Below are 21970 nucleotides of genomic sequence, written 5' to 3'. Positions count from 1 at the left end.
CCACACAGGGTCATGGTGGGAATCGAACCCATGATCTCAGTGCTGTGAGGTAGTAATGCTAACCATTACACCATGCGTACTGCCTCAAAATACATTTATTGTCGTCTTAACAATTAAGTGCACTTTTAGACTGTTTGCTAATGTTATGAACGGTAACGTATAACGAAGGGGCAAAAAAGCGACAGTAACTTTTTTTTTTTTTTTTTTAAATGTCTCGTCTGTGAGTCTGTACTAAATGCAATGACCTAATTTAAATCGTCAGTAAATTTTATATTATCCTCTACCATACTCTGTTTGGGAGATATGTTCTCAACACCACTACAGTATATTAATAAAGGTAGATTATGTGGCTCAACGTATTTTATTGCTAGGGTATGACACATTTTTAAGTAGAAGTGTGCCCTTTTCCCCCTCAGATGTGAATAGAATACCCAAAAGGCTTTTTTTTTTTTTTTTTTTTTTTTTTAAATATAAATTCTTTATTTTGAAAAAGATAATTTTCTCAACATACGAAAAAAGAGAAAGCAGTAATACTTTCACAGTACAATAATAGTTATTTTTTTCCCTTAAGCAACTAAAATGTTAGTAATATATCTATTAAGCTTCAGCAAATAAATTCAAACATACATTTACAACTGACAGTGTATGCACATTAGGAAGTGATATAGTCATCAGTGAATAATAATCAATTTTTTATCAGGGGAAATGAAAGACAAGACCTAGTGAAACACAAGGGGATGACTGAAGCAAGTAAGGGGAAGGAGGCAGGCAAGTAAGAAAGTACAATTGAGTAAGTCGATAGTCTACTGAAATGGGATCAGTACGTAATCCCGCTGGACGGGATCCCGGCGGTCGAAATACAGACGCCGGAATCCCGACCACACAATCCCGACAGGGGTGGCGAGCGGAACGCAGCCCCTTGCGGGCTCGCTTCGCTCGCCACACTATTATATTCTCCCTCTATGGGTGTTGTGGACACCCACGGAGGGAGAATATGTCGGGATTGTGGCGGTCGGAATTCCGGCGTCGGTATTTAGACCGCCGGGATCCCGTCCAGCGGGATGTTGACCGCATCCCAATGAAATGAGTGTCGAATACATATGTTACCGTGTTTGCTTTGGGGGTACCAGTGCAACGTAGGTCGGAGTGGTCTTACATACCATCCAGCTAAACAAAGTGGCCACACTTGTTTCTCTAAGGCTGTGTAAAAAAATTCTTCCATGTTCATGTAGAAATCTATTCATTGGCACCATTCCCAAATCCTTATTGCTTATACAGAGTGCCAAATGCATCGAAACAGCTGCTCTTGGGGCATTGTTTAAATGTTTAAGAAGGGACTTTTTGTAACTAGCTATATGGATGTTAGTGTGTGAACCAGATATGCCACAGTTTTAGTTGATCTCTCAATAACTTTAGTCCATAAAGGGATAATTAGGGGACAGTTCCACCAAATGTGAATTAGGGTACCTTTATCTTTACCACATCGCCAACACAGGAGAGACACAGAAGGGAAAAAATTGCAAAAGAGAGTAGGGCATCTGTACCACCTTGTCAGTAACTTTTATATTGAATTTCAATACCCTCAAGGTTCGTGGAGCATTGTGCAGTAACTTGACAGTGCTTTTCCCAGTTAACACGAATTCCCCAATGTATAAAGGCCCTCATTGCGAGTTGTTCGCTCGCTAGCCGCTTTTCGCAGCATTACACACGCTAAGCCGCCGCCCTCTGGGAGTGTATCTTAGCAGAATTGCGAACGAAGTATTCGCAATATTGCGAAAAGATTTATCTGTGCAGTTTCTGAGTAGCTCGAGACTTACTCTTCCAGTGCGATCAGTTCAGTGCTTGTCGTTCCTGGTTTGACATCACAAACACACCCAGCGTTCGCCCAGACACTCCCCCGTTTCTCCAGCCACTCCCGCGTTTTTCCCAGAAATGGCAGCGTTTTTTCACACACACCCATAAAATGGCCAGTTTCCGCCCAGAAACACCCACTTCCTGTCAATCACACTCCGATCACCAGAACGAAGAAAAAACCTCGTAATGCCGTGAGTAAAATACCAAACTTCTTAGCAAATTTACTTGGCGCAGCCGCAGTGCGAACATTGCGCATGCGCAATTAGCGGAAAATCGCTGCGATATGAAGAAAATTACAGAGCGAACAACTCGGAATGAGGGCCAAAGCCACTATCCCAAGCGTCACAAAAGGAGGGATTATTAGGGTATTGACCAGCGAGAGAGACGAATGCAGACTCCAAAGAGTGGTAAGGTCTGATGAGAAGATCATCAGAGTTCACCTCCCGCCTGTCCATGACCTGTACCGGTCCAGAGCCAAAAAACGGGCGACCAGGATAGTCAATGATCCGCCTCACCCGGGGCTATGGCGACCTTAACCCGCTGCCATCTGGGAAAAGATACAGGGCCATCCCACCAGAAGCCTCAAAATCTTCTTCCCTCAAGCAGTCCACCTGCTGAACTCCTGACAAATCTCAGGGTTGACTGTCCAGTTGTTCTACTTCGATCTTCTGATTGGAACGAACACTGTGTACTTTTACTTATTCTGTATACTGCAAATATTCCCCCCCCCCGTCTGCTGCACTGTAAACCAAAAACAAATTCCTAGTATACGCAAGTGTACCTGGCCAATAAACGCTGATTCTGATGTATCAGAATTTTATAGATGCCAGATATTATATGTATAGGATCTGCGGGTTGGAAACATATTTTCGAAAGGTGTGAGATCTCTAACAAATCTAGTTACCCCTCCTTGAGAAGGGACAAAGTGGCATAACTGGAGATTAAACCAATAATTTTTTGCTAAGATATCGGCATTTTTGCAGATTTCTGAGTAGGATTTAAGCGTTCCATTTATGATCATATGGTTATAACTGCCCTCTTCCACTTAGAGGCTCTTCCTTCCGAAGTGCCCGGGGGGAAAATTGGATTGTCAAGGATGGGCATAAGTGGGGATATTTCTAAAGAAAATTCCACGTTTAAGACGTAATGTCTCCCAAAGCGCTAGAGTTTAGGCTTGTAGAGAGAGCCTCTACATCTACTCATTGTTTCCTCCTTAAACCCGGTCGGGACCAGTCTAGGAAGCTATGCAAGACTGAAGCCTGGTAATATGCAGTGAGCATAGGTAATTGTTGGCCCCCTTGGGGTTTTCGCCAAAATGAGTTACAGTGCTTGAATCTAGACTTCCAACCACACCATACAAAGGGATTAATGCTTTGAGTTTGTGAACGAAAACTGGGTGGGAGTTTTAAAGGAATTATCTGGTACAGATTTAGTAATCTGGGAAGTATATTAATTTTTACTAGATTTATACATCCTAGCCAAGAGAACTTCTGTTTGAACCATTGTGCCATCTCTTCTTGCAACTTCCATAGACGAGGTGTGTGATTGATGGTAACTGTTGTGTGAAGACATGAGGGAATTAATCTACCCAAATACTTTATATGGGAGGGGTGCCATGTGAATGGAAACGATGCAGTCAGGGCCGAAACCATACTCCTGGGAACAGTAAATTCAGTGCCGTGGGGTCTCACGTAAAGATGCTTGGCGCTACCAAGACATGGCATGACTAGAAGGGCTGTTTAACATGTAGGGAGGGGATCAGTATGTATCACCAATGATAGGGATGCCGGCCGTCAGTATACAGACAACGGCATCCTGGCCGGCATCGGGGAGAGTGCAGAGAGTCCCCTTGCAGGCTTGCTGTGCTCGCCATACTGCGGGCTCAGTGGCTCGCTGCGCTCAACACAGGTTCTATTCCCACTCTATGGGTGTCGTGGACACCTACGAGTAGAAATAGCCCCTGTCAGCCGGGATTCCGGCTGGCGGCATTGTCAGCAGTCGAGATTCCGGCGTCAGTATTGGGATTTTTGTCTGATTTTCACCACAAGGTGCTCAATAAGGAGAGCACATTTCATAGGCAAATGGGGCAAATATGTTGAGTGCCATTGACTATAGTGAACGAATCTGATGTTATTCCATTGGTCAATAGCTTTGTTAATATAAAGCTAAAATACCGCAAGAAACTTTCTATCAAAGCCCATCGATGGTAATACTCTAACCATAAAAGGCCATAAGATAAAGAGAAAGGACAATATTGTATATAGGTTGGGATAACTAAATAGCCTGGTGTTTAATATCTGGTGTGTGCTGACAAAAGATAAAACCACTTTGATCAGGTTGGGTCCACAATGGGAGGAGTGGGTTTAATTTACTAGCAAAATTGTTAGCATATATCTTTAAGTCAACACTTCCACTGATCTATAATTTGCCCAAGAAGAGTGATCTTTATCTGGTTTGAGAATAACAACAATATTGGCCATGGTTGTGGCATAGTCAAAGGAAGCCCCCTATAAAATGTTATTTACAAAAAAAAAATCAACAAGAACTGGCTCCAAAATGCAGGAATCTTTTTATTTTATTTTTTATGTTGAGGAGTTAGACCGTCGTGACCCGAGGGTGATTTTTAAGCTTTGTATAGCTTAATGTACTTCCTCCACCGTGATATCAGAGGTAATATAAGGGAGCAGATAGCATTTTTTTTTTTTTTTTTTTTTTTTTTTTTTATCCTTCTCTCAAATAACCAACAATGCTGATACAGGCAGATCTTTCAGGGCACTAGGAGAGGGTTGTGGCTGTAGTGCAGCATTACCACCATGACAACATATATTTTTTTTAAAGGCACAAAATGTTATTTGAACATGTTACAAAAAACAAAAGTACAGTTTTACATCTAATAAATCAACTTTACATTACAATTTGATATATCGGTATTTAAAATATCAATGTTTTTTCTCAACCGTTTTTATCTAGCAATGTTGTTAAAGTAATTATTGTAATTTACAGCAGTGTAATAGTTATCATCTTTACTCAGACCCGATCCAGCAAGTCTCATAAACATAGAATTTGATGGCAGATAAGAACCACTCGGCCCATCTAGTCTGCCCTAAACACATGTACATACACTTTCACACTAGGGGTAATTTTAATTTGATGGGAGCCAAATAACCTATCAATATAATTTTTGGATTGTGGGAGACAACCCTCAAAAGCACGGGAAGAATATACAAACTCTACTACTGTGTAATACATAGAACCTTCCTCTCAGGAATATTACCTGGAGCTCTTCCTAATTGTATTGCACATTCAGAAAACACATATAAGTTTCCGTAGGATGTGGACGGCAAACACCTATGTCACCGACACTGAGAGGAGGCAACCCTTTTCTGGACTAAATACAGTCATGAATACAGCCTATCAATTCAATTGGAACCATTAACCTCACTACTGAGATATGGGGGAAAATATATTAAACCTTCTAAAGTGGGAAAACGTTGGCCATAGCATCCAATCAGATTCTAGCTAGCATTTATCAAGTGCATTCTATAAAATGATAGGTAGAATTTCCACTCTAGGTCTGATGCGACTCCCCCATGAAGCTTAAACCTGAATAGAATAGGTCATATGGAGACAAAAAGGGGGTATGACCATTTGCACATCAATTAACAACCATCCAAATGCAAACCCCACCCCCCATTTATCATGTTGCAAAACGTGTGTGTCTACTCTACTTTGCTAGGAACACCCTCATATTCCATCTGGCCTAGTGGAGGCAGTCTATATATTTATTGGGGAGCAGTATCATCCCTAAAGCATGAGCCATACACAGTAGGCCATAAAACAAAATGGATGCTTCTGCTGTGTGTATGCCACTGGTATACTTTACTATATGGCTTATCTAGTCATGTATGTGGTTGTTCGAACAAAAATAATAAAAATTCAAATACCTTATGTTTGTCATGTTTCTCTTTCACTATTGTTGTATACAGCTATGAAGCACGTCTTCATTGTACAGAAGTAACATTGTAATAACTGCCCATTGCTGTATTTAATCTACAGAACAAATGGGAGACTGGCATTGTTTTTACACTCAGGATTCAATACATTAGAGACATTGTCAGCACAGGGCTGAGATGCCACCTCGTCCGGTTTCTTCCCCTCTGTATACTGGTCTGGGACAGCTGAGCCCTGATTATTTTCTGAAGCCATCTTCTCTACTGTTGGCTGGCCCTGCAGATTCCCTTTAACTATTGATTCCTCCACATTTGATGGGTCTGCCCTGGCGGCTTCTATTTTATTTGAATTCTTCACATTTTCACCAGAGCTTTCCACAAGAGAATCTTCATTAATGATCAGTTTCTTAGTTTTATCTTCATTCACATCAGATTCGTCATCTCTGAAAGTTAGAACCTTCTCCATCATCTCCAGGACTTCTAGCTCATCATCTGACTCTTCAAAAGTGCTATTAAGAAAAACATAACAATTGCACATAGATCAAAACCGTACTGAAAGAGATCCCACCAATCTCTATTACCTGGAGTGACTAGCTGCATCATAGCAAGTCTTCATGGAACTTGCAGAGCTTCCGTACATCATCTAAGCAATTTATTTAGATTGACAATTTGCATATCACAAATCTGAGCCTAGCAGTCTCTAAATCTGGCTACACATTTGATGTTGGGTATAGTAATGGCCTGGTATCAACAAGTGCATAGAGCACAATGTCTGTTATTAATCTAATCCATATTGATTAGATTATTGCTGAAAATGTTGATAATGAAATGTCATAGTTATCCAGAAGAGTGAGGTTACAGTGGAACGTGATTCTGACTCTGGGTTTCAGCTGAACAGCAATGCAAGAGTTATCCAAGTTCACTACAAATTGCATATTTATATATATATATATATATATATATATATATATATATATATATATATATATATATATAAAACAAAATAACAGATCACATTATGGGGCAGATGTATTAACCTGGAGAAGGCATAAGGAAGTGATAAACCAGTGATTGGTGCAAGGTGATAATTGCATCAGCCAATCAGCTCCAATATGTAAAATAAGAATTTACTTACCGATAATTCTATTTCTCATAGTCCGTAGTGGATGCTGGGGACTCCGTCAGGACCATGGGGAATAGCGGCTCCGCAGGAGACAGGGCACAAAAGCAAGCTTTTAGGATCACATGGTGTGTACTGGCTCCTCCCCCTATGACCCTCCTCCAAGCCTCAGTTAGGTACTGTGCCCGGACGAGCGTACACAATAAGGAAGGATCTTGAATCCCGGGTAAGACTCATACCAGCCACACCAATCACACCGTACAACTTGTGATCTGAACCCAGTTAACAGTATGATAACACAGAAGTAGCCTCTAAAAAAAGATGGCTCACAACAATAATAACCCGATTTTTGTAACAATAACTATGTACAAGTATTGCAGACAATCCGCACTTGGGATGGGCGCCCAGCATCCACTACGGACTATGAGAAATAGAATTATCGGTAAGTAAATTCTTATTTTCTCTAACGTCCTAGTGGATGCTGGGGACTCCGTCAGGACCATGGGGATTATACCAAAGCTCCCAAACGGGCGGGAGAGTGCGGATGACTCTGCAGCACCGAATGAGAGAACTCCAAGTCCTCTTTAGCCAGAGTATCAAATTTGTAAAATTTTACAAACGTGTTCTCCCCTGACCACGTAGCTGCTCGGCAAAGTTGTAAAGCCGAGACCCCTCGGGCAGCCGCCCAAGATGAGCCCACCTTCCTTGTGGAGTGGGCTTTAACAGTTTTAGGCTGTGGCAGGCCTGCCACAGAATGTGCAAGTTGGATTGTGCTACAGATCCAACGAGCAATCGTCTGCTTAGACGCAGGAGCACCCATCTTGTTGGGTGCATACAAGATAAACAACGAGTCATATTTTCAATGCTCTGACAACGTCCAGTAACTTGGAGTCCTCCAAGTCGCTAGTAGCCGCAGGCACCACAATAGGCTGGTTCAAGTGAAAAGCCGAAACCACCTTAGGGAGAAAATGAGGACGTGTCCGCAGTTCTGCCCTGTCCGAATGGAAAATCAGATATGGGCTCTTGTACGATAAAGCCGCCAACTCTGAAACTCTCCTGGCTGAAGCCAGGGCCAGTAGCATGGTTACTTTCCATGTAAGATACTTCAAATCTACCGATTTGAGAGGCTCAAACCAATGAGATTTGAGAAAATCTAAAACTACGTTTAGATCCCACGGTGCCACTGGAGGCACAATTGGGGGCTGTATATGTAGTACACCCTTGACAAAAGTTTGTACTTCAGGCACTGAAGCCAATTCTTTCTGGAAGAAAATTGATAAGGCCGAAATTTGAACTTTAATAGACCCCAATTTTAGGCCCATAGACAATCCTGCCTGCAGGAAATGTAGGAATCGACCCAATTGAAATTCTTCCGTTGGGGCCTTCTTGGCTTCACACCACGCAACATATTTTCTCCAAATGCGGTGATAATGTGCGGTCACTTCCTTCCTAGCTTTAATCAAGGTAGGAATAACTTCCTCTGGAATGCCCCTTTTCTTTTAGAATCCGGCGTTCAACCGCCATGCCGTCAAACGCAGTCGCAGTAAGTCTTGGAACATACAAGGTCCCTGCTGAAGCAGATCCCTTCTTAGAGGTAGAGGCCACGGATCTTCCGTGAGCATCTCTTGAAGTTCCGGGTACCAAGTTCTTCTTGGCCAATCCGGAGCCACTAGTATTGTTCTTACTCCCCTTTTCCGTATAATTCTCAGTACCTTTGGTATGAGAGGCAGAGGAGGGAACACATACACTGACTGGTACACCCACGGTGTTACCAGAGCGTCCACAGCTATTGCCTGAGGGTCTCTTGACCTGGCGCAATATCTGTCCAGTTTTTTGTTGAGGCGAGACGCCATCATGTCCACCTTTGGTTTTTCCCAATGGTTCACAATCATGTGGAAAACTTCCGGATGAAGTCCCCACTCTCCCGGGTGAAGGTCGTGTCTGCTGAGGAAGTCTGCTTCCCAGTTGTCCACTCCCGGGATGAACACTGCTGACAGTGCTATGACATGATTTTCCGCCCAGCGAAGAATCCTTGCAGCTTCTGTCATTGCTCTTCTGCTTCTCGTGCCGCCTTGTCTGTTTACGTGGGCGACTGCCGTGATGTTGTCCGACTGGATCAACACCGGCTGACCCTGAAGCAGCGGTTTCGCCATGTTTAGAGCATTGTAGATCGCTCTTAGCTCCAGTATATTTATGTGAAGAGACTTCTCCAGGTTTGACCATACACCCTGGAAGTTTCTTCCCTGTGTGACTGCTCCCCAGCCTCGTAGGCTGGCATCCGTAGTCACCAGGACCCAGTCCTGTATGCCGAACCTGCGGCCCTCTAACAGATGGGCACTCTGCAACCACCACAGGAGAGACAACCTTGTTCTTGGTGACAGTGTTATCCGCTGATGCATGTGCAGATGCGATCCGGACCATTTGTCCAGCAGATCCCACTGAAATATTCGTGCGTGGAATCTGCCGAATGGAATTGCTTCGTAAGAAGCCACCATCTTTCCCAGGACTCTTGTGCATTGATGTACTGACACATTTCCTGGTTTTAGGAGGTTCCTGACAAGTTCGGATAACTCCCTCGCTTTCTCCTCCGGGAGAAACACCTTTTTCTGAACAGTGTCCAGAATCATTCCCAGGAACAGCAGACGTGTTGTCGGTGTCAATTGAGATTTTGGAAGATTCAGAATCCACCCGTGTTGTTGAAGCACTACTTGGGTTAGTGCTACCCCGACTTCCAGCTGTTCTCTGGACCTTGCCCTTATCAGGAGATCGTCCAAGTAAGGGATAATTAATACGCCTTTTCTTCGTAGAAGAACCATCATTTCGGTCATTACCTTGGTAAAGACCCGAGGTGCCGTGGACAAACCAAACGGCAGCGTTTGAAACTGATAATGACAGTCTTGTATCACGAACCTGAGATACCCTTGGTGTGAGGGGTAAATTGGGACATGCAGATAAGCATCTTTTATGTCCAGGGACACCATGAAGTCCCCTTCTTCCAGATTCGCTATCACTGCTCTTAGTGACTCCATCTGGAACTTGAATTTCTGTATGTACAGGTTCAAGGATTTCAGATTTAGAATAGGTCTTACCGAACCGTCCGGCTTCGGTACCACAAATAGTGTGGAATAATACCCCTTTCCCTGTTGTAGGAGGGGTACCTTGATTATCACCTGCTGAGAATACAGCTTGTGAATGGCTTCCAATACCGTCGCCCTTTCTAAGGGAGGCGTTGGTAAAGCAGACTTTAGGAACTGGCGAGGGGGAGACCTTTCGAATTCCAACATGTAACCCTGAGATACTATCTGCAGGATCCACGGGTCCACCTGTGAGCGAGCCCACTGATTGCTGAAAATCTTTAGTCGACCCCCCACCGCTCCTGAGTCCGCTAGTAAAGCCCCAGCGTCATGCTGATGGCTTTGTAGAACCCGGGGCGGGCTTCTGTTCCTGGGCAGGGGCTGCTTGCTGCCCTCTCTTACCCTTTCCTCTGCCTCGGGGCAGATAAGACTGTCCTTTTGCCCGCTTGTTTTTATAGGAGCGAAAGGACTGCGGCTGAAAAGACGGTGTCTTTTTCTGTTGGGAGGGAGTCTGAGGTAAAAACGTGGATTTGCCGGCAGTTGCCGTGGCCACCAGATCCGATAGACCGACCCCAAATAATTCCTCTCCTTTATATGGCAATACTTCCATATGCCTTTTGGAATCCGCATCACCTGACCACTGTCGCGTCCATAAACTTCTTCTGGCAGATATGGACATCGCATTTACTCTCGATGCCAGAGTGCAAATATCCCTCTGAGCATCTCGCATATAAAGAAACGCATCCTTTAATTGCTCTAAAGTCAATAAAATACTGTCCCTATCCAGGGTATCAATATTTTCAGTCAGGGAATCCAACCACACTACCCCAGCACTGCACATCCAGGCTGAGGCTATTGCTGGTCGGAGTATAACACCAGTATGTGTGTATATACTCTTCAGTGTAGTTTCCAGCCTCCTATCTGCTGGATCCTTGAGGGCGGCCGTATCAGGAGACGGCAACGCCACTTGTTTTGATAAACGTGTGAGCGCTTTATCCACCCTAGGGGGTGTTTCCCAGCGCGCCCTAACCTCTGGTGGGAAAGGGTATAATGCCAATAACTTCTTTGAAATTAGCAGTTTTCTATCGGGGTTAACCCACGCTTCATCACACACGTCATTCAATTCCTCTGATTCTGGAAAAGCTACAGGTAGTTTTTTCACCCCCCACATAATACCCCTTTTTGAGGTACCTGCAGTATCAGAGATCTGCAAAGCCTCCTTCATTGCCGTGATCATATAACGTGTGGCCCTATTGGAAAATACGTTTGTTTCTTCACCGTCGACACTAGATTCATCTGTGTCGGTACCTGTGTCGACTGACTGAGGTAAGGGACGTTTTACAGCCCCTGACGGTGTCTGAGACGCCTGAGCAGGTACCAACTGGTTTTCCGGCCGTCTCATTTCGTCAACTGACTTTTGTAATGTACTAACATTATCACGTAATTCCATAATTAAAGCCATCCATTCCGGTGTCGACTCCCTAGGGGGTGACATCACCATTACCGGCAATTGCTCCGCCTCCATACCAACATCGTCCTCATACATGTCGACACACACGTACCGACACACAGCAGACACACAGGGAATGCTCTTATCGAAGACAGGACCCCACTAGCCCTTTGGGGAGACAGAGGGAGAGTTTGCCAGCACACACCAAAAGCGCTATAAAAAGTATATAAACAACCCTAAAAGGTGTTGTTTCTGTTATATGCGCTTTAAATATATAAATATCGCCAAAATATGCCCCCCTTCTCTTTGTTACCCTGTTTCTGTAGTGCAGTGCAGGGGAGAGTCCTGGGAGCCTTCCTCACAGCGGAGCTGAGCAGGAAAATGGCGCTGTGTGCTGAGGAGAATAAGCCCCGCCCCCTTTCCGGCGGGCTTTTCTCCCGGGTTTTGAGATATCTGGCCTGGGTTAAATACATACATATAGCCTCAATGGCTATATGTGATGTATTCTTTGCCATAAAAGGTATTAATTATTGCTGCCCAGGGCGCCCCCAGCAGCGCCCTGCACCCTCCGTGACCGTTCAGTGTGAAGTGTGTAGCAACAATGGCGCACAGCTGCAGTGCTGTGCACTACCTTCATGAAGGCTGAAGAGCCTTCTGCCGCCTGTTTCCGGACCCACGATCTTCAGCATCTGTAAGGGGGATCGGCGGCGCGGCTCCGGGACGAACCCCAGGGTGACCTGTGTTCCGACTCCCTCTGGAGCTATGTCCAGTAGCCTAAGACTCCAATCCATCCTGCACGCAGGTGAGTTGAAAATCTCTCCCCTAAGTCCCTCGATGCAGTGAGCCTGTTGCCAGCAGGACTCACTGAAAATAAAAAAACCTAAAAACTTTTTCTAAGCAGCTCTTTAGGAGAGCCACCTAGATTGCACCCTGCTCGGACGGGCACAAAAACCTAACTGAGGCTTGGAGGAGGGTCATAGGGGGAGGAGCCAGTACACACCATGTGATCCTAAAAGCTTGCTTTTGTGCCCTGTCTCCTGCGGAGCCGCTATTCCCCATGGTCCTGACGGAGTCCCCAGCATCCACTAGGACGTTAGAGAAATTAACAGTTAGGAGCTGATTGGCTGGTACGTTTATCACCTTGCACTTATCACTGGTTTATCACTTCCTTATGCCTTCTCCAGGTTAATACATTTGCCCCATTGTCATTTATCTCGTTAACAACAGTGGAGTCTTTATATTGTTATGGATCAGTGTTGGAGCATCCGCTGTTCTACTGTAATGTCTATTTCTCTGACGTCCTAGTGGATGCTGGGAACTCCGTAAGGACCATGGGGAATAGACGGGCTCCGCAGGAGACTGGGCACTCTAAAAGAAAGATTAGGTACTATCTGGTGTGCACTGGCTCCTCCCTCTATGCCCCTCCTCCAGACCTCAGTTAGAATCTGTGCCCGGCCAGAGCTGGGTGCTCCTAGTGGGCTCTCCTGAGCTTGCTAGAAAGAAAGTATTTGTTAGGTTTTTTATTTTCAGTGAGATCTGCTGGCAACAGACTCACTGCTACGTGGGACTGAGGGGAGAGAAGCAAACCTACCTGCTTGCAGCTAGCTTGTGCTTCTTAGGTTACTGGACACCATTAGCTCCAGAGGGTTCGAACACAGGGCCTGACCTCGATCGTACGTTCCCGGAGCCGCGCCGCTGTCCCCCTTGCAGAGCCAGAAGACAGAAGAGAAGCGATGAAATCGGCGGCAGAAGACTCCTGTCTTCATTAAGGTAGCGCACAGCACCGCAGCTGTGCGCCATTGCTCCCACAGCACACCACACACTCCGGTCACTGTAGGGTGCAGGGCGCTGGGGGGGGGCGCCCTGGGCAGCAATAAAAATACCTTTGGCATAAAAATACACATAATACAGTCTGTGACTGTATATGTGTAAAACCCCCGCCATTTTTAGTCAGAAACGGGACAGAAGCCCGCCGCTGAGGGGGCGGGGCCTTCTTCCTCAGCACACCAGCGCCATTTTCTCTTCACAGCTCCGCTGGAAGGAAGCTCCCCAGGCTCTCCCCTGCAGTATCCTGGTACACAAAGGGTGAAAAGAGAGGGGGGGGGGCACATAAATTTAGGCGCAAAAATTGTATATACAGCAGCTACTGGGTAAACACTGAGTTGTAGTGTAATCCCTGGGCTATATAGCGCTGGGGTGTGTGCTGGCATACTCTCTGTCTCTCCAAAGGGCCTTGTGGGGGAACTGTCCTCAAATAGAGCATCCCCTGTGTGTGTGGTGTGTCGGTACGCGTGTGTCGACATGTCTGAGGTAAAAAGGCTCCTCTAAGGAGGTGATAGAGCAGATATGTGTGTGAGAGGGTGTCTCCGTCGACAACGCCGACACCTGTTTGGATATGTGTAAGTGCTAAGGTAAATTTATTGCACAAATGGTTAGGGAACAGACAGGAAATCTACCCATGTCTGTCCCTATGTCACAGAGACCTTCAGAGTCTCACAATGCTCACTATCCAAAATAACAAACACTGGTATCGACACGGAGTTTAACTCCACTGTCGACTACGATAATGCAAAGTTACAGCCAAGATGGCTAGAAGGTATTCAATATATGATTATTGAAATAAAAGATGATTTGCATATCACTGATGACTCATCTGTCCCTGACACGAGAGTACACATGTTTAAGGGGAAGAATGCTGAGGTAAATTTCCCTACTCTCATGAGGAAAAAGAGCGGGAATCTCCAGACAAGAGACGGCAGCTTCCCACAAGAGAATTCTCAGGCTGTATCCTTTCCCCACTAGGGCCAGGATGTGTTGAGAATCTTCCCCTAGGGTGTCCTGTTTGCACAGACGGTAGCACTTGCTATTCTCAGGGATCCTGCAGATAGCGTGCACATTCTAGTATACTACCCAGACCGGCGATTGTGTCGGCATGGGTTATAGCGCTGTGGCAGCATGGACAGGTACCTTATCAGCAGAGATTGAGACCCTAGTAAATATATTAAAGATGCTGTCTTAAGTGATAGATATATAGTTATAAAGCATGCCCAAAGAGACATGAGTATACTGGGTCCTAGAGTCAAAGCTATGTCGATCTCTGCTTGACGTGTCCTGTAGAATATGCATTGGACAGATGATGCCGACTTAAGAGGCATATGGAAGGCTGAGGATTGTGTCGAGAAGGGTTCTCGGGCCTGGTCTCCACAGCTATAGCTGGTAATTCTGCTAGTTTGCACAGCCTAAGAAAGCACGACATTATTAAATGCAGCCTTTCGAATAAAGAAACAAGAAAGTCGGGGGCGTGGCCTGACTGGCAACTGGTGAAGTCGTGCTTTCACAGAGCTCCTGCACGGTGTTCATATAAAAGTGCCTCTGGTCACTGGTCCTGAGTTGATGCGGACCCTGCTTGGCTTGGAGGCCCTCTCTCAACAGCCTGCCCTCATTGTGTGCCTCCTGCGCCTCTGCGGGTTGAGGCCTGTGCGCGCTACTGAAGCCGGGGGCTGGATTTGCCGAGGACCGGAGGTATCACTTGTGCTCTTTCCCCCTGAGGACCTGTCGCTGCTTTACCTGCTGCCTCGGCCGCTGTGCTGTGAGTGGGACGATCTCCTGCTGCGGTGGTGCGACGCTGAGTCCCGGCGCCCGTAACCGGAAGTGCCGCGGCCGGAGCTAGCTGTCCCCGCTCTCCTCCGGCGGGTCTCTGTAGCGGCTGTTGCCTTCCTCCCTCGGCCAGCTCCTGACACGCTGCGCAGTATATACTCTGGCCAGGCGCAGCCAGAGGAAAACATTGAGCAGTTTTTGCTGCTCTACTGTACACACGATCCCCCTGGATGTCTCTCCCCCCACTGTACAATTGATAGATGCTCCATAGCAGCCCCTGCTGCGCAGCTCACAATCTCCTACTCACCCCTTCAGTATGTCTGAGCACCTACCCCCCTGTGGCTCTGCGCAGCTGGGACCTCATCCTGCAGTGAACTGGAGCCCATGTTTACAGTCAGTGTGCTATCCAACCGGCTGTGACTGCTGCCTACTCCCGCCGGGGCAACGATATAATTGTCAGCTGATGCAGCTGCCCCTACCCAGTTTGCCTGCCAACTGCTGCAGTTTTGCCCCTGTGACTAGCGAGACCCTTAAACCCTAAGAGGCCGTGTTGTGCCCGCATTAAATCCCTGATCCCCTGAACCTCTTGGGATCTGGCTGCACGCAGCAACAGCCCCTCCTAACATTCCCACATTTGTGACCAGCGGAGGGAAGGCCTCCATTATTGGGCCGCACTCACACCCCACTGTCGCTCTCACCCAGCCTGAAGTGGTGGTGCCTCCCTGCTAAATACAGGCACTCCCCACTCCCTACGACACCCTGTCCGGATATCTACGGGCATACGAGACAAGATAGCGGTCTGTCCTACATTGTACACACCTGGCTGCCCCCCTCACCAACTGTGGTGCCCGCTCCCTGGGAGCCAGCGTTCACCCGGCCACCCTGAACCCAGCGGATAACCGCAAGGATAGCTGCGGTCCTACATTGCGGGTGTATAGATAGCCTTTACCCCACCTGCCCACCGCAAGAGCGATCTGCAAGTGTCACCTGCACTCTATTACCAAACCAAACTTCTCTCCCCGCTCGCTGAGCCACATGGAGCTCATGGCTCCTTAAGCATAACGACCACGAAGTGACAGGGGGCTCTGCCGTACATATTGCATTATTCTACCACTTTGATACGAAGCGCCTTATTTACAACGTCACAAAAGAACCGCAAGAACTCTAAGATACCTAAAGCTAGTGTTCTGCGTGCTTGGGAGAAGACCGGCTCCTCCACCCGGAGCTCACCATCAACTGATCAATCCTTTGATCCTGCTGACATCGCCACCTCCAGCAGCCCACTGACCGCTCAGGATGTGGTGGCTATCGTTACGAAAACGATCCAGTCAGAAATGAGATCGGTTTTAACTGAGTTTAGATCTGAAATAGCCGACCTGGGCTCCCGCACAGATACACTAGAGCGCAAAGTGGACGACATCTGCCAATTTCAAACGGTGGTGGAGCAGGAACTTTTGGATATTCGGGCAGATATGGAAGCGTACAAAGAACAACTAGAGAATATGGACAACCGCAATCGTCGGAATAATATCCGAGTCCGCAACATCCCTGAAAGTGTGTCCTCTAGCTCTCTCCCCGAGTATCTGGAGAACCTCTTTTTGCAACTAACGCCGGATGTCCCTGAGGCCCTTCTCCAGCTGGACCGTGCCCACAGGGCCCTCCGCCCCAGACCGCCTCCGACCCAACCGCCACGTGACGTAATTATACGTTTTCATTACTACGCTACCAAAGAGCGAGTCATGCTGGCGGCTAGAGGACTACCGGCGGTCTCTTATGCCGGCTCCCAGTTACAGCTGTTCCAGGACCTCGCCCCTTCCACCCTCAAAAAGCGCAGAGACCTAGCCCACATCACCAAGGTTCTCCGAGCCCATTCCATAAAATACAAATGGGGCTTCCCCTTCCTACTGCAGGTAACGCAGAACGGGAAGACTTTCACAGTCAAGACCCCAACGCAGGGAGCTGATCTACTTAGAACTTTCGGCATTTTTGAAGATCTCCCTGAATCAACCCAAGATCAGATGTCGCCCTCAATCTCAAGCCCAAGGGCCCCGGCCCCGGAATGGTCTTCTATTTGAATGCTCTCAGGCACTCCATGATACAACCCTTGTTAAATGTGATCTCTATAATTTCTGAATGCTTTAATACCTCGGTTTACTATGTATTCACATGTGTTTTTCAGGCTCTCCGCGTGGCCGACTGGCTGTGACGCCTTGGGCGATGCTATTCACTTGGTTACGCGTGAGAGTCAAGTAGTTTTTTTTATTTTTTATTTTATTTCTATTGTTTGTTTTCATGTTTGTTCATGTTGGTCCATGACTAGCATGGTGCTCATTTGTTATTATTCATAATCTCCTGGTAAGACTGATGTCGGTTTAGTACTTGATGTCACTGCATGCTTTATCCTTCTCCCTCATTATGTCTCTACCGCCCACACTACTCCTATCTGTCTTAATAATGCGATTCTCCTAGCTCCCTCTATTCCCCCTGTCACTTGGTCGCTCCTGTTACAACCTCTCCCCCCCCCCCCCTATGCTCCTCCTTACCCTACTTATCGTTCTGTCACAAATCCACGTCCCCCCCCCGAAGGATGCGCCAGGACGGCGACTATCCTTTTCGTGTTAAACCTGGCCCTTCTACAGGAAAAGGTTCTCCCCCTCTGTATTCTCATACAGACTCTTTCCCCTTCTCTCTCTTCCTCTATCCCTCCTTTCCTCCTCTCCACCCCCATGGTCGGACCGGTCCCTTCCCGCCCCTCACTTTACGTCGCCCACACTTCCTCCCACCATGATCTTGAAAATTATCTCGGTTAATGCTAACGGCCTTAACGCTCCCACTAAACGAGCCATGGCCATCCAATTATTTAATAGACAACAGTCTGATGTGGTACTGATCCAAGAGACCCATTTTAAACCCCCACACCCCTCTATGTCCTGCAAACAATTTCCACATGTCTATTATTCAAACATGCCTACCAAGCGAAAGGGAACCGCTATTATGATCCGTCGAGGCCTCCCTATAACTGTTCACGATACTATCTCGGACCCCCAGGGCCGTTACGTTATCCTTTCATGCTCCTATAACCAAGCTCCTCTGATCTTGGCCTTCATATACGCCCCCAATGCGCAGCAGGGTTCTCTGTTCACAGCCTTCTTTGACAGCCTATCCCGCCTTCCTACGGGCATGACTATAATTGGTGGAGACTGCAATGTCACATTGGATCCACTCCAAGACAGATCTCGCCCCGCCCCTACAGCTTCTACTCCCGCCAAACTGGCCAAGCGTCTACAAGCTCATTTATCACTTTATAACCTGTATGACGGTTGGAGGACTTTGTATCCATCAGCGAGGGGATTTACTCACTACTCCCCACCTCACGACCTCTATACTCGTATAGATTATATGTTCGTCGACCGGGACACTACCCGTAAACTCCTCAGTGCCCAGACGCTCCCTATTTCCTGGTCGGATCATTCTGCTGTTCTGCTCGAGATCTCATCCTCCTCACCCCTCCCCACCCGATTCTGGCGCCTAAATGAATCTCTCCTGCTTAAAAAATGCACCGTAGCTGATATTGCCACCGCATTAGCTAACTATTATGCGGAAAATGCGACTCCAGACATCCCTGCCTCCCTGATATGGGAAGCACATAAGGCCACCATCCGAGGCTACCTTATAAGCCTTTCGGCTGCCCAAAAGAAAACTGAAGCACAACGGATCCGAGTCTTAGAATCAGAACTTGCCGCCTTGACCCTTCTGCATCAACGCCGCCCCAGAAAGAAAACGTACTCCAAACTCCTAGCAGTTAAGGGTCAGCTATCCCAAATCCTCACCAAAAAGGCAGTCAAGGCACTCTTATGGGCACGCCAGAGGTTCTACGAGAAATCAGATAAGGCTGACACTCTGCTAGCCCAGAAACTGAGAGCGAAACGTACTCAAAATCGCATTGTATCCCTACGCTGTGCGGACGGGTCCACCACGTTTGACCCATCACGAATGGCCGCCCAATTTCGGGATTATTATACATCCTTGTACAACCTCCCCTCCACTCTAGATACTGATCACGTCTCTAAACTCCGAGACTATCTATCCGCTTGCAAACTCCCTAAGCTCTCCGATGCGGACATATTGACGCTCAATGCCCCCATTTCCACAGAGGAAATCACAGTGGCCATTCAGCAGCTACGCCGATCCGCAGCCCCTGGCCCTGATGGCTTTACTGCTTTATATTATAAAAAAATTTACAACCTCTTTACTCCCCATGCTCCAATCTCTGTTTAACGCAATCCTGGACGGGGGCCCATTTGATGCAGCCACCACTAGGGCCAATCTTATCCTCATTCCGAAGCCCGACAGGGACCCGCTTGAGATGAAGAACTATCGACCCATCTCGCTTCTGAATGTTGACCTAAAGCTTTTCGCCAAAATCCTGGCTAACAGACTGGCTCCACTCTTACCCTCCCTCATTCACCCCGACCAGGTCGGCTTTATTCCCTCCAGACAGGCCGCAGATAATACTAGGCGTCTCATCGACCTCATCCAGTTGGCACAAGATAAGTCTCTCTCGACGCTAGTCGTGGCCCTCGATGCAGAAAAGGCCTTCGACAGGGTGGCCTGGCCATTCCTACAACAGACACTTCTAAATATGGGCTTGCATGGCGCCTTTTATAAAGGCGTTACATCGCTGTATCAGAATCCCTCAGCCTCTATCTTAATTAATGGCCTTTCCTCCGACCCTCTACCCATACGTAATGGCACCCGACAGGGCTGTCCCCTTTCCCCCCTACTCTTCGCCCTCATTATGGAACCGTTGGCAGCTAGAATTAGGCTGAACCGTAACATATCTGGTATCATGTCGGGAACCCACAATCACAAAATTGCTCTATATGCCGATGACGTCATTCTCACCCTGACTGACCCATCTGCCTCCCTTCCACATCTGATGGAGGAGATAGCTACGTACAGCCGGTTTTCAAATTACAACATTAACTCAGACAAAACCGAAATCCTGGCCCTACATGTCGCGGACCCAGATCTTCGGCTCCTACAGGCCTCCTTCCCATGTGCTTGGCGAGCTGATAAACTCAAATACCTGGGCATCTATTTAACTAAGTCCTACTCTGGTCTCTATGCTGCCAACTTTCCCAGACTCTTAACCTCTATTAAACACGATATGACCAAGTGGAATAAATATATCCTGTCCTGGTTTGGACGGATGACAGCCGTTAAGATGACTCTACTGCCCCGCCTGTTATATCTGTGGCAAACTCTTCCCATCCACGTTCCCACCTCAATCCTTAAAAATCTCCAAGCAGACCTTACCAGATTTATCTGGGCAGGGCGTAAGCCCAGAGTAAAGATGAGAATCCTCCAAAAGCATCGCCTAGAGGGGGGTCTAGGAGTTCCTGACCTCCTTAAATACTATAGAGCTGCCCACCTAACCACGTGTGTCCTTTGGCACGATAAACCTGGACACAGAATCTGGACACATCTGGAGGCTACCACACTCCACAGATATTCCCCCTATAGCCTGCTCTGGTGTCGACCGAATAGTCGTCCCCCCGCCTCCTCGCTGTTGCCCACAGTGAGATTTACCCTTTCCATCTGGGACCTTTGTTCACGACTTTACCGGCTACGTTCCTTCCATCCTCTACTCACCCCTCTGTGGAACAACCCTGCTTTCCCGCCAGGGGAGAACCACCTGGCTTTTGATTCATGGACCAACCATAACACACTCTTTCTTCTGGACATTGCTCCGCTACATACGTTCCCCACATTTGCCGACTTGCAATCCCGTTTCTCCCTCCCACGCTCAACCTTTTATCAATTCTTACAGATACGCCACTTTTTTGCCTCTACCCCCGGAGCACCGCCCATGGGAGGTAAATCGAGCTTTGAATCCCTCTGCTGCACCTGCCGATCAACTAAAGGCTTGCTCTCAACTATATACCAAATCTTGTTAGCTCACAACTCGCCCCTGAAAGAACCCCACGAAATGGCGTGGGAACGGGAGGTGGGTGAAACCCTGACGCCAGATGATTGGTCTGAGATTAGGCAGGAAATCTCCACGAGCTCCATTTCGGTCCGAATTAAAGAAAATGCCTTCAAATTATATTATCGTTGGTACCTGGTGCCAGCGCGTCTCCATTCAATTTACTCCTCTTGCTCGGATAGATGTTGGCGTCAGTGTGGCCAGCGCGGAACCCTGCTGCACATTTGGTGGAACTGCCCGCAGATTAAGGGATATTGGACTAGGGTCCATAGACTTATTTTTAAGGTCCTTGGACTGACGATCCCGATGTCACCTCTCTATTCCCTGCTCTCTCGCCCAATACCTCACACCCTGCGCCACCAACAGAAGCTAATTAAGCATATCCTAAATACGGCCAAATGCCAAATTGCGGCTAACTGGAAATCTCAGTCACCCCCCACAATCCCTGCTACCATTAATGCTATATGGCAAACTTATAGACTGGAACGTATTACTGCGGTTCTCCGGGACACCCCAGATAACTCTACCACTACATGGTCACCCTGGACGTCACACTTCGGTGCTGAACCTCCGCTAACTACCATATAAGATAATGGGAACCATCACGATACCCTATCCAACTAAGGATAACCTGACGCACTGCCCAGGCGGCTGGGACCGCCCGACCATCCCTCCCCTACCTCCCTCCCCAATTCTCTCCCTCCCCCTCTTTTCTCTTCTTGCCTCTTTTCTCTTCTACTTCTATCGTTAAATTTACTTTCTGCTCCTCTTTTATAAGCTATATTGTTCCACTAAGAGATATTCCTTCGCCCTTAGCTACGGTACATACCAGACACATAACACTACCTATTGATGGCTTTCCATACATAGGCATACATATCTGTTTGATTCTCCACTTACTCGCTGTTGTACATGGGTAGATATTCTGTCACTGCT

The 21970-nt window shown here is 47.2% G+C and overlaps 1 protein-coding gene across 5 annotated transcripts in view; it reads right to left on the bottom strand.

The window, feature by feature from the left end:
• Positions 1–1045: 1045 nt before the first annotated feature.
• NEK5 (NIMA related kinase 5) overlaps positions 1046–21970 on the bottom strand; it is a 129990-nt gene continuing 109065 nt past the window's right edge. For all 5 annotated transcript variants that reach the window (XM_063951938.1, XM_063951937.1, XM_063951939.1 and 2 more), the window contains one exon: positions 1046–6313. In XM_063951938.1, coding sequence (XP_063808008.1) covers positions 5905–6313 — 409 coding nt within the window. In that variant the 3' untranslated portion in view covers positions 1046–5904. The remainder of the gene's footprint in view (positions 6314–21970) is intronic.

The sequence above is a fragment of the Pseudophryne corroboree genome, chromosome 2, assembly GCF_028390025.1.
Source record: "Pseudophryne corroboree isolate aPseCor3 chromosome 2, aPseCor3.hap2, whole genome shotgun sequence".
Taxonomy (NCBI): Eukaryota; Metazoa; Chordata; class Amphibia; order Anura; family Myobatrachidae; genus Pseudophryne; species Pseudophryne corroboree.
Note: the sequence above shows the minus strand (reverse complement) of the source record. Positions and strands in the feature narration are given on the sequence as shown.